Source organism: Alligator mississippiensis, chromosome 8 (assembly GCF_030867095.1).
Source record: "Alligator mississippiensis isolate rAllMis1 chromosome 8, rAllMis1, whole genome shotgun sequence".
Taxonomy (NCBI): Eukaryota; Metazoa; Chordata; order Crocodylia; family Alligatoridae; genus Alligator; species Alligator mississippiensis.
This window is the reverse complement of record NC_081831.1, coordinates 63,917,338-63,936,157: the sequence shown is the minus strand read 5'-3', so window position 1 is coordinate 63,936,157 and position 18,820 is coordinate 63,917,338. Positions and strand designations below refer to the sequence as shown.

General features: G+C 44.2%; 1 protein-coding gene across 9 annotated transcripts in view; it reads right to left on the bottom strand.

The window, feature by feature from the left end:
• ARHGEF9 (Cdc42 guanine nucleotide exchange factor 9) overlaps positions 1-18,820 on the bottom strand; it is a 351,467-nt gene that overhangs the window by 270,304 nt on the left and 62,343 nt on the right. For all 9 annotated transcript variants that reach the window (XM_019487852.2, XM_019487853.2, XM_019487851.2 and 6 more), the window contains 2 exons: positions 12,735-12,882; positions 8,528-8,637 (listed from right to left, as the gene is read on the bottom strand). In XM_019487852.2, coding sequence (XP_019343397.1) covers positions 8,528-8,637; positions 12,735-12,882 — 258 coding nt within the window. The remainder of the gene's footprint in view (positions 1-8,527; positions 8,638-12,734; positions 12,883-18,820) is intronic.

Genomic DNA, 18,820 nt, shown 5'->3' with positions numbered 1-18,820 from the left:
TCAAATTTGCTGATGATACCAAAATTTGGGGTGAGGTGGGCACGTTAGTAAGGAGGGGAAGACTGCAGAATGACCTGGAAAGGTTGCAGGGGTGGGCTAACAAAAACAGGATGTGTTTCAATACTGACACGTGCAGGGTGCTGCACTTGGGCAGTAGTAACCGGCAGCACACTTATAAGATGAGAAACTGCCTTCTTGAGAGCACGGAGGCAGAAAGGGATCTTGGAGTCATTATTGACTCCAAGATGAACATGGGCCGACAATGCAAGGTCACGGTCAGCAGGGCTAACCGGACCTTATCGTGCATCCACAGGTGCATCTCAAGTAGGTCCAAGGAGGTGATCCTCCCCCTCTATGTGACACTGGTCAGGCCACAGCTGGAGTACTGTGTCCAGTTCTGGGCACCCCACTTCAAGAGGGATGTGGACAACATTGAAAGGGTCCAGAGGAGGGCCACCCGCATGACGCGGGGACAGCAGGGCAGACCCTACAATGAGAGGCTACGGGACCTGAACCTGTTCAGCCTTCACAAGAGAAGGCTGAGGGGGGACCTTGTGACCGTCTATAAACTCACTAGGGGGGACCAGAAGGGTTTGGGGGAGACTTTGTTTCCCCTGGCGCCCCCCGAGATAACAAGGAATAACAGCCACAAGTTGGAGAGTAGGTTTAGATTAGACATCCATAAGAACTACTTCACAGTCAGGGCAGCTAGGATCTGGAACCAACTTCCAAGGGCAGTGGTACTGGCTCCTACCCTGGGGGTCTTTAAGAAGTGGCTTGATGCCTTCCTGGCTGGGGTCAATTGAACCCAGTTTTCCTCCTGCCCAGGCAGGGGGTCGGACTTGAATATCTACAAGGTCTCTTCCGACCCTACTTCTGTGATTCTATGATTGCTCCGAAATACAGGAGGGCTGAGGGAAGATCACCATAAACTCATGTTTATGGTCTATGCATAAGGCAGTTCCATGTGTAGTTTCTTAGAAAGCATATAGACTTCTAGCATATTTTAGAATCTCTTCTTCTAAGCTTAGAACTTCAAATAGTCTTCTATTGCTTTTCAAGACCAACCACAGACTGCATGTCATTTAAGTAAGAATTCAACTTGATCCTCATCCACAATGGTAACATCCCCCACCATTGAATTACCACTTGGCACAGCTCTGCCAACAGTAATATTAGAGTGGTCAAGGTACAGGCTCCAGCATAGTGTTACCTACCACTGATAACAGAAACCTAACACTCCTTTACCTTTAGGAACTGTCTTGTTTAAATTTACATGTTAAATACCCAGAGCAAGCAGAGTTTGTAGGCACTGATGTGCTGACAGTGGAAGCAACCAGCAGAGAAGTAGCGTAGTTACAATAACTCCATTCAGAGGTGGCTTGGAATAAACAAGGTCATGGCAAGATGGTTATGTTCATACAGAGTATTCTGCCTAATACACATACAGAAGGGGTCAGAAGCAGCCAACCTGAAACACCTTGGAAGAGTCTACGGTGTTGCAAATCTTGCTGCTTAGTAGGAATCTTCAAACTACTTTTTGCTCAGACTCACAGCCAGAATCTGACAGCACCAAATGGGTTAACAGGCCCACGGGTTCAATGATACAGGATTCACACACACTCACAGGTTTTCCAGAGCTGGAAAGCCATGGTAGCCATGGATATATTTAAGGAGCTCCTGGAGTGGGATGAGGAGGACTGTACTACAGACAACGAGTTTAGCAAGTGATAAAACAAAGTATGGAAAAAAAGAGAGAGCAGACAGTCCCTAGAAGCAAAATTATTGGGAAAGAAAGAGATTAGAGAGGATGCATTTTCCTGGCTGCCTTCCCCACATACAAATAAACCTCTGATCATCAGTGCACTGATATTTAAACTAATTAGCAAAAATAAATCCATAGGCCTATGCTTCCCTGTCAACCTATTCATACGGATGGAAGGACTGAAAATCACTATGATTAAATACAGCTCACGTCTCAAAATGCAGCAGTCGACAAGCTCATTCCCCCCCCCCGAAGTAGTACGGTAAGAGAAACACGGTGCAGGACATTTCAAATAGAAAAATATCCCCACAAAATGAAATGCTCACTCAGCATCGTACTACAGGATAAAAATAGAAAGTGACAGAGCTAGCACGGAATACCAAACAGAGCTGCCTGCTCATTACAGCATGGCATCAACAGGGGAAAAAACCCAAAGCAACTTTCCCTTCATTCCCTTCTCCTGCAGGCAGCATGTTGGTTGAATTTTCTGTCCCTTATAAATGTGCCGGAATAGAATTAACTTTGGGGAGCTTGGGATTACTGCATATAAGGAATCTAGCTCACGTAGCTATCAGTACTGCAATTACAGCCCCCCTCCTGCCTCCAGAAATAGGTTGCATCTCAGAAAGAAGCAAGGGGCTGGGAGGGGAGGTTGTTTTTCTGTGAATATTCATCACCTTTCTGCAGCAGGTCTGCATGATCCCTGCTATTAGGAGAGGGCATGTTAGTGAAACCGGTCCTCAATGCGGATGCAAAACTACCATCCTACATAATCAGACCAGGGCTTGCTTGGCATAAAAGACAATTTAACAGGATTCATAACAAGAAGGCAGGAAGGACTGGGGATGAAGCAGCAGGCAAATCTTGGATCCTAAAATACAACTGAAGTCAGCCATTCAGTTTGGGAGCAAGCCGTTCCAACAAAGAACCGGAACCACAGCTCTGCCCAGAAGGAGTTCAGGGAGCAAATCTCACACTTATTTTTAGAGGGGTAGAAAAGGGGAGTTACCTTCACTTCCACTCTCCCCAGTTCCATTCAGGCAGCTAGACTGCCCTCATGGAAGCAATGCAGGGAGTAGGCATAAGAGTACCCTGGATACCATTCCCAGCTCTACCACACCCGGGTGAAACCATTAATTGGAGCTTGCTAAAATTTTTCAGCCCAAAATGCAGTTGTGATGACGATGAAACATTTTGAAAATTCATCTCCATTTTGCTGAATGGCATATGTCAACCTCCCTTACACACCTCCCAAAAAAAAAAAAAAAAAAAAAAAAAAAAGAACTTCAGAAGAGTCAAGACTTCCCATGTCAACATTTTCTAAATACAGTTTTGATCCCAAATGACTGTCCAAAATGTTCTTTAATTCCATTAAGTTAAAGAAAAACAAGCTTCTAGAAGCATTTTTAGAAGTTGGGACACCAGATCATTGCATTCACCCAGAAATTAGTTTATTTTTCTGATGTTTCAGAATTGCTGGAGGAACAAAATATTCAATTACCAGTGAAGTTCCCGCACTTGATGCATCCTGGAGCCCTAGCTTTCCACGCATCTGGGAAACCTGCACAACCCATCCTTAGCTACCTTGCAGGGGATTGCTAAGACTTAAGTGTAGCCTTGTAAACATTCACTCTCTCTGGCAGTCTGTTTGTAGGCAAGGTGGAAAGGTACTAACTACGAAGGGCTCCTGGAAAAATATAGCTAGGGCGGGATGAAAGCCGGTTAGAAGGAGAATTAGACACCTTATCTTCCAGTCCTACCAGCTGTCAAAACCTCTTCCACTGATTGCTGCCTGCTCCCCATTTCCTGCTCACACATAACGGGAGCAGTGAGAGAGGAGACCACTTGCCTGGTGGAAGATGACAAAGGCCTCTATATAGTGAGGGCAGATGCATTAAGATCCACTTGGGCTGCAAGATGATTGACAGTGCTGCTGGACATGACATGTGGCAGCCTTTGCAATGGGAACCCCTTGTTGACTTCAGTGACCCTTCGCACCTACCTCTGGGTCACAGGGTGATAAGGAAACATCATTCCTCTGCCCAGAACACATGTTCAGTGCTTCAGAAACACAGGGATGTGCAGTGGTATTTCCAGAAGCAGTACCCTGGGCCCAGTGAATAAGAAGTCACCTCCTGGGGCTCCCAGGGAGGCTGCTCACCAGCAGTTCCGTGTTCTCCAGGATGTGCACTGATATTCGAGGATTTTCAGGCACTGATCAGGTCTTTCAAGGACTGAGGTAACACTGGTGCTATGATCACCAAAGCTAGGTCAGCCCCTGACCCTCACTCTGTATCTCAGGCAATATCATTCACAGCATGGAAACTGGGCCTGGCTTCTCCCAGAGCTGGGACTGCGGTTTTGATTTGCTGGATTCAGCTGTGTTCCTTCTAAAACAATCTGCTTGGTCCATGGCAGCAAATAAATGGATTGACAAGAGACAGCCCACAAATCTTACCTTTAGTTTACAAATCTTGCCAGGGATTTCTGGCTAGCACAGAGGTGATTTACAGATCCAAAGATCTTAACTCACCTTGGGATACAGGTGACAAATGGGGTTTTCAAAGGCTGCTATTGTGATCCACATTTGTAAATCCCATTCTTGCATCATTTAACTCAGCACATCTGATTTATAAACTCTGATCAGCCTTTGCACACCTGGCTGTCCTCTGTAATTCAGACTGAGCGACAACCTGCCTAATGGCAGCAATGAGCAAGCCTCAGAGGGGGTCTTGATCAGTGCCCAAAAGCCATTTCTCTGAATTATCTCCAGCAGTTCACATGACGCACAACATCTTGGCACTTCTGCTTCTGCTCCTAACCCCAGCAGCCAGGTCTCTTTGCTCATCAGGAGACAGTGCAGAAGCCCATTAACCCTGGGATCTCATCTTTTTGCCATATAATTAGATAGGAAACATTCTTCCCCCAGACATAGCTTGGGCTTGGCTTGAGAGGGCAGGTCTGGAATGAGCTGGAGAGGATGCTCTGGAGTTTGTTTTAATCAGCCTTTGTCTGGCCCCTTGAGTGACCTACCTACACATTCAGTAAGAAAGATTTCTTTACACAAATCATTTGGAGTATAGACTGCCTTACTTTTTGGATCCATGGTGTCTTGCAAAATGGGGCTCTGGTGCTGGAGAACAGTAGTGATGTTTATCAGAGTTATTTTAAAGAATGAGGCCTAACACTCCCCAGAAAGTTTCATGCTATGTGCATTACAACTAACAAATAGCCAGGGACTCCCCATGAAACACTAGGAATGTGTTTTATCATCACAAGTGTGAAAAATACTAAAGTTGTCAAGTGTAGGATTATTCTTAATAGGTTAAGAATTTGATTTATTAAACTTGGCTGACCATAGCTATGCATCACAAAGCCAACTCCTGAATATGGTAATATTGCCTTTGATATAATACAGTTGATGGCATTCCAAGATATGCCTTGAATACTGTACAACAGGTTACAATGTAGTCTGTAATAGCAATTCACCTTGAATAATGCTGTTGCTTTTCTTGGTTGTCTCCTGAGCACAGACAACCTCTCTGCTGGTTTTGGTTCATTTTTATCAAGATGGCAAATGGGTAGTAGTTAGCAACACAGTCCAGAGGCTAATTACCAAAACAGCTATCCCAACTGATTCACTGATAGGAGTAGCTTGTTCACTACCCATAGAAACACAGACATAAGAAGATTTTGAGGCAGAATTACCCCTACATGAAGCATTTCTGCCTTAGAAGGAAGGGATAAAAATGGAGGACTCACCCTCTGTACCTGATGCTTGGATAAATTAATGAAATTCTTCCTTAGGGATTTTATTTCAGTACTTTACATCAATAATACAATGAGAAATAAATAAAGGTGGAATTGAAGGCAGAACATTAAAAATGTCTCCTGAGTGCTCACAAGCCTTCCCCTGCAAATCTTCAGTGACAGTTGCAAGATAAGATCCATCCAATCAGAGGTCAACATCATGTATGGGTGGGTAACTATTAGGACTGTGCAAAATTTTGACGGGTGTTTTATTTTGAAGCTGTTTTGACGCATTTCGAGCTCGAAACAGCAAAATTGAAATGAAACAAAAGGCTTTGAAACAAAATGAGGGCACTTGAAACATTTCAAAACTTTCGAAACATTTCGAGTTTCAAAGCCGGGCTTACTTGCAGATAAACAGAAACTAAGGAGAGGGAGAGGAAAGAGTGGGGACAAGGGGGGAAAGGACTGCTCTGCTATTGACATCTAGCTCCCGGTTTGATTCCCCAGCTCTCTGATCGCTTCCCCCAGCTCTCTGATCATTTCCCCAGCTCTCCCTGGGGAGGGGTGCGGGCCCCCGATCTGCGCACAGGGTTTCAGCAGGCTGCTGCTGCAGGCTAGGGCTCGTGCCTCCCACAAAGAGCTGAGGAAATGATTAGACAGCTGGGGGAAGCGATCAGAGAGCTGGGGAATCAAACCGGGAGCTAGATATCAATATCAGAGCAGTCCTTTCCCCCTCGTCCCCACTCTTTCCTCTCCCTCTCCTTAGTTTCTGTTGATCTGCAAGCAAGCCCAGCTTTGAAACCGCGCCCCCATGGAAGAGCTGAGGAAATGATCAGTTAGCTGGAGAATCGAACCAGGAGCTCCAGATGACAGGTGGATCTGCCCCAGCTCCAGGACAGTGTGCAGCGGCCTGCCAAGCTGCAGTACACCTGTGCAATGGTGCAGCTGCTGCACGGGTGCCAGGTGGGGGTGGGGGGGGAGCGATCCCCACTGCCCCGCACTGCGCACGGGGCGTGCTCTTCCACAAGCACCCAGAGGCCCCAATCACCGCTGCCAGAACGGACACCCTGGAGGTGTCTGGCACAGCCCCACAGCCCCCTGGATCTGCATTTGGGATTGCAGCATGCTGCTGGCAAATGATACTAGTTTTGCTTTGAACAATTTGAGATGCAGTTTCACAAAAGTCCCTATACCTATCTCCTAAAAACTTGGTAGGCATCATGCCCTCAGATGGGACTACCAACCCTGTAATTTTCACCTGAATCAGGCAGGAAATGACAAAGTTATAGGCATTTTTGTGATTCCCTATTATAGCCTATGGGCGAAATATAATGCGTCAAAACAGCGAAACAGTTTTGACGAAACGAAATCGAACAGCGCTTTGAAACAGTGGAATGAAGCGCTGTCCCTTCGAAACAGTGAAACAGAAGTCAAAACGAAATGGTGCTGTTTCGCACAGCCTTAGTAACTATTTCTGTCATGACAAACCAACCTACAGCTGCCAAGTCCTTTCTGAAAATCATATTCTGGAAAGGCAGCTGATTATATAAAATTATACAAAGTGAGGCAGCCACTGTGAGGAAAGCAGCAACAAGAAAAGCATTAAAATAGTGCCGGTTTGGATAAGCACCTGAATATTCAGATGTTTACTTGAATATCTGAACTCCCGGGTGTAGAGAATTAATGTGCTGTAACCGCAGGCACACCCGGTGAGCCAGGCCTTGAATTCTGATCTCGCAGAGCTGTTTAACCAACAAAAGTACAAGACTGTTTGCCACCTTTTTGGGTTCTGTCACTACAGGCCAAACTCATTCTCCCTCAGTGAATTTGGGCTGCTAATCTCATTTAAGCTGGTTGCCTCATATCATGGTCCATTGCTGATCCCAACAGAGAACTTCAGAATTCATGGTTGCTTGCCCATTCTTCCCTCACCCTGATGCTAAAGAGGCATGACAGCAGTTATTCAAAAAATAACATCATCTTTTTTTTGTTCATTCTCCAATAACTTTTCCGTGCTAATGTCATCCACATTAGCATCAAATCGATGAGACTTAGCATATATATAGTACAGTCAACAATATAGCAATTGAGGCACATCCTACCTAAACATACCACCAGAAAGCTGAGGGTGGGAAGACCTTTCCTCCAGAAGTTTGCCATGTTGGCAAGTAAGCAAGGGCAATGCTGAATCTAGTCCTAAATCGCTTTGCTCATTAAAGGCAAGTGGCACAATTGTTTCTGAGACTTCCCTCAATATATAGAAAAATCAGCAAGGTAGCTGGCATATCTGTCATGATGAAAGCAATTCAGACTCCTATCATGATAGAAACTAGGGATCTCTCTCAAAGGGTCATGCTCACACAAGGCAAAAGTTCTGAAGAATAACATGCAATAACCCCAACTTCTGGCAAGCACTTGGCATGAGATCACTGATGGCATTAGGACAATTCAGAGCTCAGAGTAAGTGCACTACACAAATGTAGATAAAGTCTCAACTCCCAAACCCAGGAGGTTTCACTTGAAAAGATGGAGAATACCTTCTCTAAAAGGAAAAAGTACTTGGATTTTGTCTGTCTTTGCAAAACACTTTGGAAAGCAGTAGTCGCATAAATATGTCTCAGAGATAGCTTCAGTGACAGTAATGAACCCAAAGGACATATGGTAATAAAAAGCAGAGCAAAACTACAGATGATTTGAAATTTCACAGTTTCCCCCATCTGTGAGAAACACTTAGCCAAAGGGAAGGAAGGCCCATTGCCTACGTTAGGTCATAAAACCTCTGATTTATACTGGAGGGAAACTAATCTGGGGGGAAAAGGTTAATGCTCCATTTTTTATATTGCAATAAAATAACTCAAACTAATTGAAAAAAAAAACTGCTGCTAAAGAAACTGCTCTGGCTGGTAGACGCTTTTACTAATGCGTGTTGTTAGTTTCCCTGGCTAAGTATGCAGTAGATAAATGCCACCCCTGAAGCAGATAGAGAGATTTTTTTAAACAATGCCTTACTTTATCGACTAGCAGCTGCTCAGCTCCAGGCTTCAGGGGCTTCCATCTCCTTCTGCCATTCCTGCAGTCTCTGCGCACCTCCAGAGTCTTTGAACCCAGGTCGTTCTCAGCTGCCAAGACAAAATCCACAGGATAAGGAAGGAATCATAAAAGATAAACACTGTGTTCTGGCTCAGTCTGTGGGTGGAGGCTGTTCCATCTAAATGAAAGAAACCAAACTGTTTGCAAGACACTTAATTCAAGCTTTACTTTATTGTTTTTAGAAAAAGCAGAGTATGTCCCTGCCTATCCCACTTTGGATACTGCAGAAACTCAGGTGTAAATCAAGAGCTGAGGGCCAAATTAAAAAAGATGTAAGCGGGTAGGGGCAATAAGATAAGCAAGTAGTTTAAAACGCAGCATAATGCAGGAGTATAATCTGAATGTATTTGTATTGAAGGCATGATAGCTCATGAATCAGAAGTGCTACAAAATATTTCTTCCAGGTCCCTGGCAATCTGAAGTCCTCAGCCCTTGTGATCTATAAGATGTGACAAGCTGAAAGATTAAACTGTTCCTTTGGTCTATGCCAAAGGGAAACAGGCTATACAATGCTGTCTGCTAGAGAAGTCAGGGGGCTTTCATCACCCTAGGCTTTTTGTGTAAGTCCACCCAAGAATGCTATTCCCCTGCAATTTTAAGGTAGTTGCATCACTTACACCAAACCTGAATTTGTGCTTAGAAAGACCAGTGGTCCCCAGGGCATTCTGCCCTAAACCAGGGGTGAGCTGGTCTAAAGAATAACTTACCTGCTTTAAAATCATTTCTATTTTTACTACTCAACCAGGAAGCAAACTCCCCCTCCCCTGCCTGTTCTTCCAGATTTGGCAAAGCACTCTGAAGCCATCAGAAGCAGGTATTTCCTGCTCTCTTTTTGCCATGGATCAGTTTGAATCATTTCCTCCAGTCCACCTTCCACAAAGCACTGGTCTGGAGTGACACCCACCGGGAGAGATAAGCTGTAGAAAGACACTACGTGTAGGTCCACAGCTGCTGCTAGCGCAGGCTCCTGAGTCAGCAGGCCGCGTACAGCTTGAGCAGAGCACTAGCAGCATGTGGTGCGTGTGTGTTTGCTTCCCTTGGGACCTACCATCCCTTTCAGGGAGAAAAGCATCTACAGAGAATGGCTGAATTAGGGAAATTTTGCCTGAGATGTGCATCACTGATTTCCCTCCTCCTAGCCCATCGCAACACATCCAGACCACAGTTGTACCAGATGCTACTCCATGATGGTCATTTGACTCAGGCTTGCAAGCAGAACATCAGATCACAACACTGCCCTGACCTTCAAAGAAGGTCAGATAGGGCCAGTGAAATGGGCCAATGGCCAGATAGACTGAAACCCCTGAGTCCGAGCAATTCTGAACTTTGGAAGAGTAGAGATAGGAGTCAAAATCTCAACTTGGCAGCCCAGCTCAGCTCTGCCTTGCAGTGGTGTGGCACACTCTCTGTGTGGTGGGAAGGTGTGCATTTCAGTAGCACCTACCAACTCAATCAGCCAGACCTTACTAAACAACCACAGAAAAGGACCCATTTCCCCTCTGGGGGGGTGTCGGGGACAAGGATTGTCTTTAAAATCTGAAGCACAGTTCAATGAACCTTGATTTAACAGGTCTCTTAACAGTAGTGCTGGGCTGTGCTTCGATGGGTATGTACAAATGTTCAGCACACCCAGTCTAGGTTTAGGCAGTTTACCTTAACTGCTGAACCTAGACCAGGAGTGGCATGTGCAGGCATTCAAAACAGCCCGACATAAGTAACCTGGAGGAGGAGGAGGAGCTGGTGAGACTGGGGTGGAGGGAGGGGTCTGGAGGGTTCATGGGGAGGAAGGGGAAGGTTGCCCAGTCTGGGGGTGCGGGGCCAGGGGGATAAAAATAGCCTAGTGAGAGTTGGGGGTATGGGGCTGGGGTGAGTGGCTGGGCTCTCCCAGCCCCAGAGCTGTGTGCAGCATTAGCTAGATCAGGTTAACCCTTTCTCGACCTAAATTAGTGCCCTTCCTGAGGTGAACTAACTTAGGATGGGCACACCGTTTTTGACTGATTTAAACCTTGTGAATTCCTGCATGAGTGGGCATTTAGATCGACCTAATCCTGGTTAGGTCAATTTAAATGTAATGCTTGTACATACCCTACAGTACTGTTCATCAGTGCTCAGGGGTGCTAGGACATAGGGCTTTGGGCTTTTCAACTATGAAATTCAGTGCCATCGGCCTAATCTAGCTGCCCTGTGAAGTTAATGGTGGAGGGGATCCCAAGGTAAGGGGAGGAAGAGATCTGGAGTTCTGTTTCAGGGGAATGGCTTACTCCAGGCTGCTAAAGCAGGGAACCCAATATTTTTCCAGTGTTACCAGGAGAATGATAACACTAGAACCTATTTCCTAAATGCTCTCTTGACGTAGTCATACTGCTATTATTTTTAGCTGCTTGCGTTTCTCTTTCTAAGCTCTCAGAAAACCAAGCTGAAGTGCAAGCGTTGATTAAAGCTGAAGGATAACAGGCTAAAAACGCAACATGCAGCCACAGCAACACTTGCATTCTTAAAGAGATCCCCCCCTCAGCGTGCTAGAGAAGCCTGTTTCAATACAAAAGAGCAATTATATTAAGCTGCTGCTTCATCCATTCACTACCAATGCTTCTCATATCCGGTTGCGTTGTGACCATTCTCTAACACAGTGATTGTCAACCAGGGTGACACCCTTTTAAGGTCTAGCCTGGAGTGTTGTGCAATATTAGTGCTGTTAGGTGTGCAAACACCTACACATGATTCACAAGCTCAACCCAGAGATTTCAAATAGGAATCCACAGTAGTGGTCTTTCTGAGTTCTTTGAAATAGAAGAACTGCTCTATTATTTTTCCATAGTCAACAAATGAATGAAAGCCAAGAGCTAGCACTTACTGTGAGGGGCACAAAGAATAGTCAGCACAAGCACCAATCAATCATCACATCATCTCTGAAACTACAGTCAGTCAACCAAGATTTAACTGGCCACGCTGCTAGTGGACACTTTTCAACCATTTTTTAACTCAATGGGGTCACTGTGCCTCAAACCTATACCAATGGGGCCTTCGCAATGACAACAAATGCCCTTGTGGACACGTTCAAACCATGTCCCATGTTGCTGACTTGTGTCCCTTTACTATGCTACCTGGTGACCTTCAGGCTCTTATCACTGGTGATGACATCGCTTTAAGATGGCTGAAACAACATGCCAAAACCATATACGCAAAATAAATAAATATTGAGGGATGCCTTAAATCTAAAAAGGGATGTCTTAAGTCTAAAAAGGTTAAGAACAACTGGTCTAGCACTCTGCTGCAATCAGTGGTATGTCTGGATGTACCAGGAGAGTCCAGCAGCATGGCTAGTGTCTCTCTACATCACCTTCCACATTCTTGGTGTTAGAAAAGAACCTCCATCCTCTACACCTCTTTTTTTTACTCAGAGTTTATATATTGAATTATCAGCCCCTCTCCCCATCAGTGGAGTTCTGGTCCCACAAATGCATTCTATAGTGTTTTGTTCAATGCAGTTTTGAACATCCCCAGAGACGGGAGCTTCTATCACTTCCCTTTCCATCAACTGGTTTACAGCCGAGTCTATTGCTCTATCAATTCCCTGATATTCTTTCTCCTTTCATAAGAAAGTAGATGTTGGATAGATGGGAACTTTTCCTTCTAATGTTATGTTCCCAGATAAATGTCTCACTTGGTGAAGATCTGAGTATGTTTAGATCTTAGTTTACTTTCTTACATGGCGGTATTCACAAAAGACTAAGAAATAATGAGGCAGAGAACTGAGCAGAAATCACCCTGTATGACAGGGGTATGTGAAAACTTACCCATAGGTTGTTAAAAGGTTTTTACTCTGCACAGCCATTTTATTCTTCAGCACCCCAAATATGGGGTTCACGGAAATTAAAGAAGGGAAATAGCCTTTCTTTCAGAACACATTACACACAGGAAGATCCTCACTAGTCAGAGCTGAGCCCTGAGCATCTGTAGTTGTTGCAACCTCTTTCCTCAAGTTCTAGTTTTACAATGAACACAGATGCATTTCCAAACCATATCTACTAGTCTCAACACCAGTGCTGCCCTTGCCTTTTTAAGTGGCTGCTATGGTTAGAAGACAAATCTGACAACGAAAACAGTCAAACAAACCAGTACTTACCACCAGTGCTCAGTAACAGACGTCGCCTCCAGCCCAGTTGATCCAACCCCATAGGTATGCTCTGGGAAAGGGGTAAGGAGCGACATCTGTCCAACAAGATTTTAAAAGGAGGTGCTTGTGGTGAGGGATGAAGAGGATGACACAGAGGCTGGAAAGAAACAGATTGGGAGGCAAGGGAAGAAAAATTACTCACCAGTGCTTGAGAAATATCAAAAAAATCAGTCCTTTTACTGCAATATGAAGGCGTGCACATTTTTCAAGATATTGGATCCATTTTAATATCCCCCTGCAGTTTCCAAACAAATCAGTGACCTCTTAATTGCTTGAAATAGAAAGATTAGATTTTCTGGCTCAAGCAACTAATAAGAAAATAGAGACTTTCCTCTCTAGCAGGTCATTTCTAATAGGGTACTTGAATTCAGATAGAGAGGCAAAATTTTCAAAGGCACATACATTCTATTGACTTCCAATGGAATTTAGGCTGCATGGCCTCCCAGGCATTTCTAAAAGCCAAAGAAAAGTCAATAATGAACAAACATTGTTCCTTCTCAGCACCTCTTTGTTGGCCAACATGAAACAAGTAGTTGTTCATTCAGTCCTGCTGTAAATCTCAGCAATCACCCACAATCACTGTTAATGGCCACCTTGAAAAGAAGGGTAAATTAATGAATGGTAATTGAATGGAACTCTATTGCCCTTTGGACTGGTCCCTTCAAAGTTTGGAAGACACACGCAACTAAGGAACAGTGTACATTTTGCACTGTCTTTGTTTCAGCCACAGTGAAAGAAAAAACAACACTCCCTGGTCCTGGCTAATAATATCTAACATTACAAATATCAACTACAAACATAATTTAAGATTGCTAACAAACCAAGTACCAAGCCCAAAACTAAGAGAACTAGGATCTACAGGCAAAAAAAAAAACCCAGTGCCAATAAAACCCTATCTAAACCTTAGCAATATTTGAGGTGTTGTGCATCTTGTTAATATAACATCTATATAAAAGTGAATTATGTTAGTAATAGGATCTCATCCCCTGAGTTCTAAAAATCTGACAACCACAGCTTCCTTTCCAGTCATTTGTAAAGGCCGTATTATATCTTTTCAAATGCAACAAACTGGGAGCATCTACACGTGTGCTTTAATGTGCAGTAACCTATTCTACAGCTCATTAAAGCACTGCGTAAAAAAAATGCTATTATGCTAATGTACAGTAAAATAGGCTACTGAGCATTTATTGTCACCTAAAAAGCGTGGCTTGTGCATTAATTTAGTACCTCACATTGGAGGGCACTGTGACACATGCTCCAGGGGTTGGGGGGGAGGAAGGGTGCTTAAATTAGAGTGGCTCCAAGACCCACTCTAATTAAAGTGCCACAGTGTCCCCATGCTTCAAAATGGCAGCGCGGACACGTGAACTAAAGCTCGTTCAACAAGCTTGTAAACATATGTTGCAGTTGTAGACTCTCCTACCCCTTTAAGAATCAAATCCAGTAGCTTTTGCCTCAGTCAAGTCTCACCATGAACGCCGCTTGCCCCTGGAGGCTGGGGGGTGGGCACAGCGAGCTCCCACAGGCAGTGGCAATGCTGTTGGCAGCAGGAGCGTGGCAGCAGCAAGCAGGGAGCTCCCGCAGGCGGTTGCAGTGCTGTCAGTGGAGGGGGGAGTGGCAAGCACCGACCAGCAGTCAGTGACCACCCATGGACACCACCAGCAGTGTTGGTGGCAGACAGTGGCGATCATGGATCGCCCACAGATGCCACTGGCGGTGTCAGCAACAAGGGGGGGGCAGAGCCTTTACACAGGGGGTGCACTGCCACACTCAGGGGGTGCACATGCAGCCGCGTACACCCGCTATGCATCGCCAATGCGTCTCACTAGAAGCATGACTGCTTTCCTTTTCTCAGAGATTCTTACTTCATACCATACTGCCCACACATTGCCTCTAGTATGATTGCAATAATGAGTTAATTGCCTACAGCTTCCCCAGCCATGCAAATCCCCTCACTCAGAAAGGGGGGGGGGGGGGGGGGGGGGGGCTCCTCCAAAGAGTTTTATGTTTTTATCTGAAATGTCATTTAGCTCCTTTCTGAGGTCAAATGCACCACTGATTAGAAAGGCCCCCCAGTTTATTTTTGTGAGCTCCGTAAAGTTCAGTTCTCAGTGGAAACACTTCTTTAGAGGTTCTGTGCTAGGGGGTTGGTTTGAGCTACATTATTATAGAAAGAGGGACCAGATATATTTGTCAGTATGATTAGTTAGATTATGGTTTACACTTTTTCTGGAGTAACTGTCATTGGAACAAGTTATTGATAATATTTCTCAGAATTGTGCTTAGTGAATTTAGTGCATTTCCCAGTTTCTAGTTCTGGGTTATGTTTATACGTTTGAGATGGGCCATAAATTTAGATCCAGAGTCAGATTCCAACTGTTCAAAATTTGGGGATGAAGAAAATGGGAATGTAATTTAGGATCTCTCTCTAGATTTTCATTCCAGACTTCTGTGTAGTCTCTTTTAACAAACTAATTTCAGATTGTCAATTTTGACTGAAGGGATCACACAGTAGGGCAAAAATAACACCAGCGGTATCTTTGAAATTTGAGTCATAACCAGTCACATGCACTAAGGGCATGTCTACATGTGCACTTGAACATGCATTAGCCTATTTTAATGCATATTAAAGCATCACTTAAAAAGTGCTATTCAGTTAATGCACATTACAATAGGCTAATGTGAATCAAGCATCACTTAAAAACCATGCTCTTTAGTTAATGCGCATTAAGACAAGCTAATGTGCATTTTCTTAGTACCTCACAATGGAAGGTAGATCTATACACAAGTGTGGAGACTGCTCCAATATGCTGTAATTAGAGGGTGTCAGAGAAGACTTGATTAATCGGTTACCACACTCCAGCAGCCTCCTGCATCTTGCGTATCAGTGTCCCCATACATAAAAATGACGGTGGAGCTGCTTGAACTAAAGCTTGTCAAACTTTAGTTCAAGCACCCCTGATGCCATTTAGTGTGGGGATGCTGATACACAAGGCATGACAGCGCTTTAGAGCAGCTCTTGGAGCCACTCTAATTTAAGCACTACCCCACTCCCCACCCTCACAGTATGTGTAAAAGTGCCCTAGAGGTACTAGATTTAATGCGCATTAACTAAAGTGTGTTAATGCACATGTAGACGTGTATATGCCTACTGTCTGTGAAGAACTACTTGAAATAAAAAGTGTCTATGCCATTGACTGAAGTACCCCTAACATGGAAAAGTATTCTGGTTATGCCTCAGCCAAGGTAACACTGATCCAGACAAAGTGAGAGTTAATCTTTTAAAACGAATAGGAGGAACAGTTATAACTCTTCCTCTCTCAGCTAGGGACTAACTTTGATTATCCTAGTTAAAAAATGTATCTTGAAACAGCCAAGTGTGAAGTGACATGTTGAAGAATGAGTTCATTTTCAGTATTTCACAATTCAAAAAAATCAAGCTTTTATTTTCATTCTGATAAATTGCTGGTCTCAGATATAATCTGTGATCCAGGAAATTGGCAGAATTTCAGTGAACAATAGTCAGAAATGAACAGGAGATCTTCCCACTAAAAGTTTTTGAAGTAAATGAGAAATGGTCATCTGTCATCTTACACAGCCTCCGTTAGCATAACAATGGGATGCTGCAGCAGTTTTGTGACACCCTTCTGTGACAGGAACACCCCTGTGTGATAGAAAAGTCTGATCCCTGTTTTACACATAGGGAACCGAGGCACAGAGAGATTAGCTTTGCCACAGGCCACGCAGTTAAATCTACATCTTCAAAGTTCAAGGTTACACACATACTGGACCACTATTCCTTTCCCGATTGCGGGGAGGGGGCAGAACGCGAGACAGGTGGGTTTAATTTCAAAGTAAATTTACCAGCCTTTACAGCCTCATACACATACTGTGAATGCAAGGGGACTTGTATAGCCCAATAATAAGAAAGATTAATAGGAAGAGAGTATTGACATTCTATAGTTCATCACTGTTTTTGGTCTTGTAGTGACCAGAGGTCATGTTTGGGATCAGGACCTCCTTGTGTTGTGTTGAACACTTTACAACTATATAAATGATGAAACTTTGTCAGCTTTCTGGAGCAGGGAACTAGCTCAAAGACAAGACAGAAGCACACATAGTTACATGGATTAGCCTTCAAATACTCAACCAGCCTTTGCATACAAAGCCTAAGCACCAACTGACAACACAGTAAGAGTATTCCCAGAGAAGATACTTAATAGATGGTTTTTAATTTAAGATTTTGTTAGTGCCTTGTGGTTATTAAACATGCCAACTATCTGAAAATCAGAACAGCTTGGAGTTTTAATTCTTTTTTTAAGTAAAATAAGGAAGGTCACTTGCCAACATTGAAAGTCAGGATTTGGCCTTGGCCAGATCAATTTCCTGCTACTGAAATGGAATAAAACATAACATAAAGGTTGGCGCCAGCAGGGTTCAGAAACAAAAGGAAGTGAAATATCATATCTTGGTTTGAAAAGTCTCAAGTTGTTGGGTTTTTTGTATAATCAAAGAATAATTAGTGGTACTCAAACAGAGAATGAGCCAGTTTGCTGCCATTTAGCATGAGGTAACTGAAGACCGACTCTTGGATAAGTACCTTGTTTCTAGCTCCTGTGATTCAGCCTGCATGTTGCAGGCAGAATGAGAAAGGGGAGTAAGAAGCTATTGCTAGTCACTGTAGCAATCTCAGCAACGTTACATGCAGGATAACAAGACAGTGCAAAATGAGGACCACTATCAGAACTTGCTGTACATTACCAGTGGTCTCTTGTCAGATTTAGGAGAAAGCAGCAGCCTCTGCCTGCTGTGAAAAGCAAATTGCACTAGCTGCTAGAAAACAAAGATAAGCAAAGCTACAAGATTGTGGCAGAACCCAGAACTCCACACTCCAAGTTCAGTGCTTTAACTACCTGGCTATGTACCTGCTACTGTACAGGACCTACCAGACCAAGCATCAGATGGATCAGGTATTTGCAGGGATAGAGACCTTCCTGAGCCTGTGAATTTTCCAGGTACTTCAACAAGGCATTGTTGAACAGGAGTTACATGCACCACTCAGGAATTAAAATATTACCTGGGAAGTAATGTTTGTTTGCATTGCTCATGCCCCCAGAATGTAGCACACGTGTAGATGGGCAGAGGGCACTTCTGCTGAATCTACCTGCCAATACGGGCTGCTGTCTGGGACATCTTTTGTGGCAGAAAGGTAAATCTGTCCCATACCGAACGTTCACCAGCACTGAGGTGAAGGAGAAGCTGTTTCCTTGATGACCTTAGCAGCATCCAGCACAGAACGAGGAACCACTCCATAGCAGTCTTGGGCCTGACAAGACGACTCCCACCAACAGCCTTAAGCAGTATTCAGAAGCTGGTCTGATTAAGAGAGTGCTAGGTTCTTGCACCCGGTGGCAGAAAAGTCAGAAGATTTGTTAGCGTGTGATTTTTTATGACACGACCTTAACCAGGCACCTAGTCCTGTGCTGAAAACTTTACAGACCAGTCTGCACCCTGAGAGAACCTGGTTTTCACAGCTCTGGCTGACACATCCCACTGGACATATGCAACAGAGACAACAGCTTCTTATTTACTGTGTGGAGCAAGAATTTACCACTAAAGGGAGTCAAACTCTTTGGAGTGAGAATTCAAACTCTCAGTAGCTGGGAAAAAAGCATGGTCTTGTAGTTCCCTAAAAGGAAAATGCACTGATTGCAGCAACAGCCAGCAGAGGGCACAAAAGGATCACAGTGAAGAGCCGCGGCACTTTGTGTAAGAGCCGCGTTTGCTACAAAACAAGAGTTGGGCCGAAGTACTCAATTCCCAGCAGAACCCAGGATTAGATTAGGTCTGTAGAGCAGAAATGAACCTAAACCAAAGTGTCAGATTCAAACGCCCCTGGACTGGTGTTGGCCTTATAAGTGCACACATCAATTTTTCAGTGGCTCCCCATGCCAATAGAGAAGAACCAATACTACTGAGCTATAAAGTCACCCTATTCCCCCCAGAAGCTAAATTGGTTTGAAATCCTGAAGGGA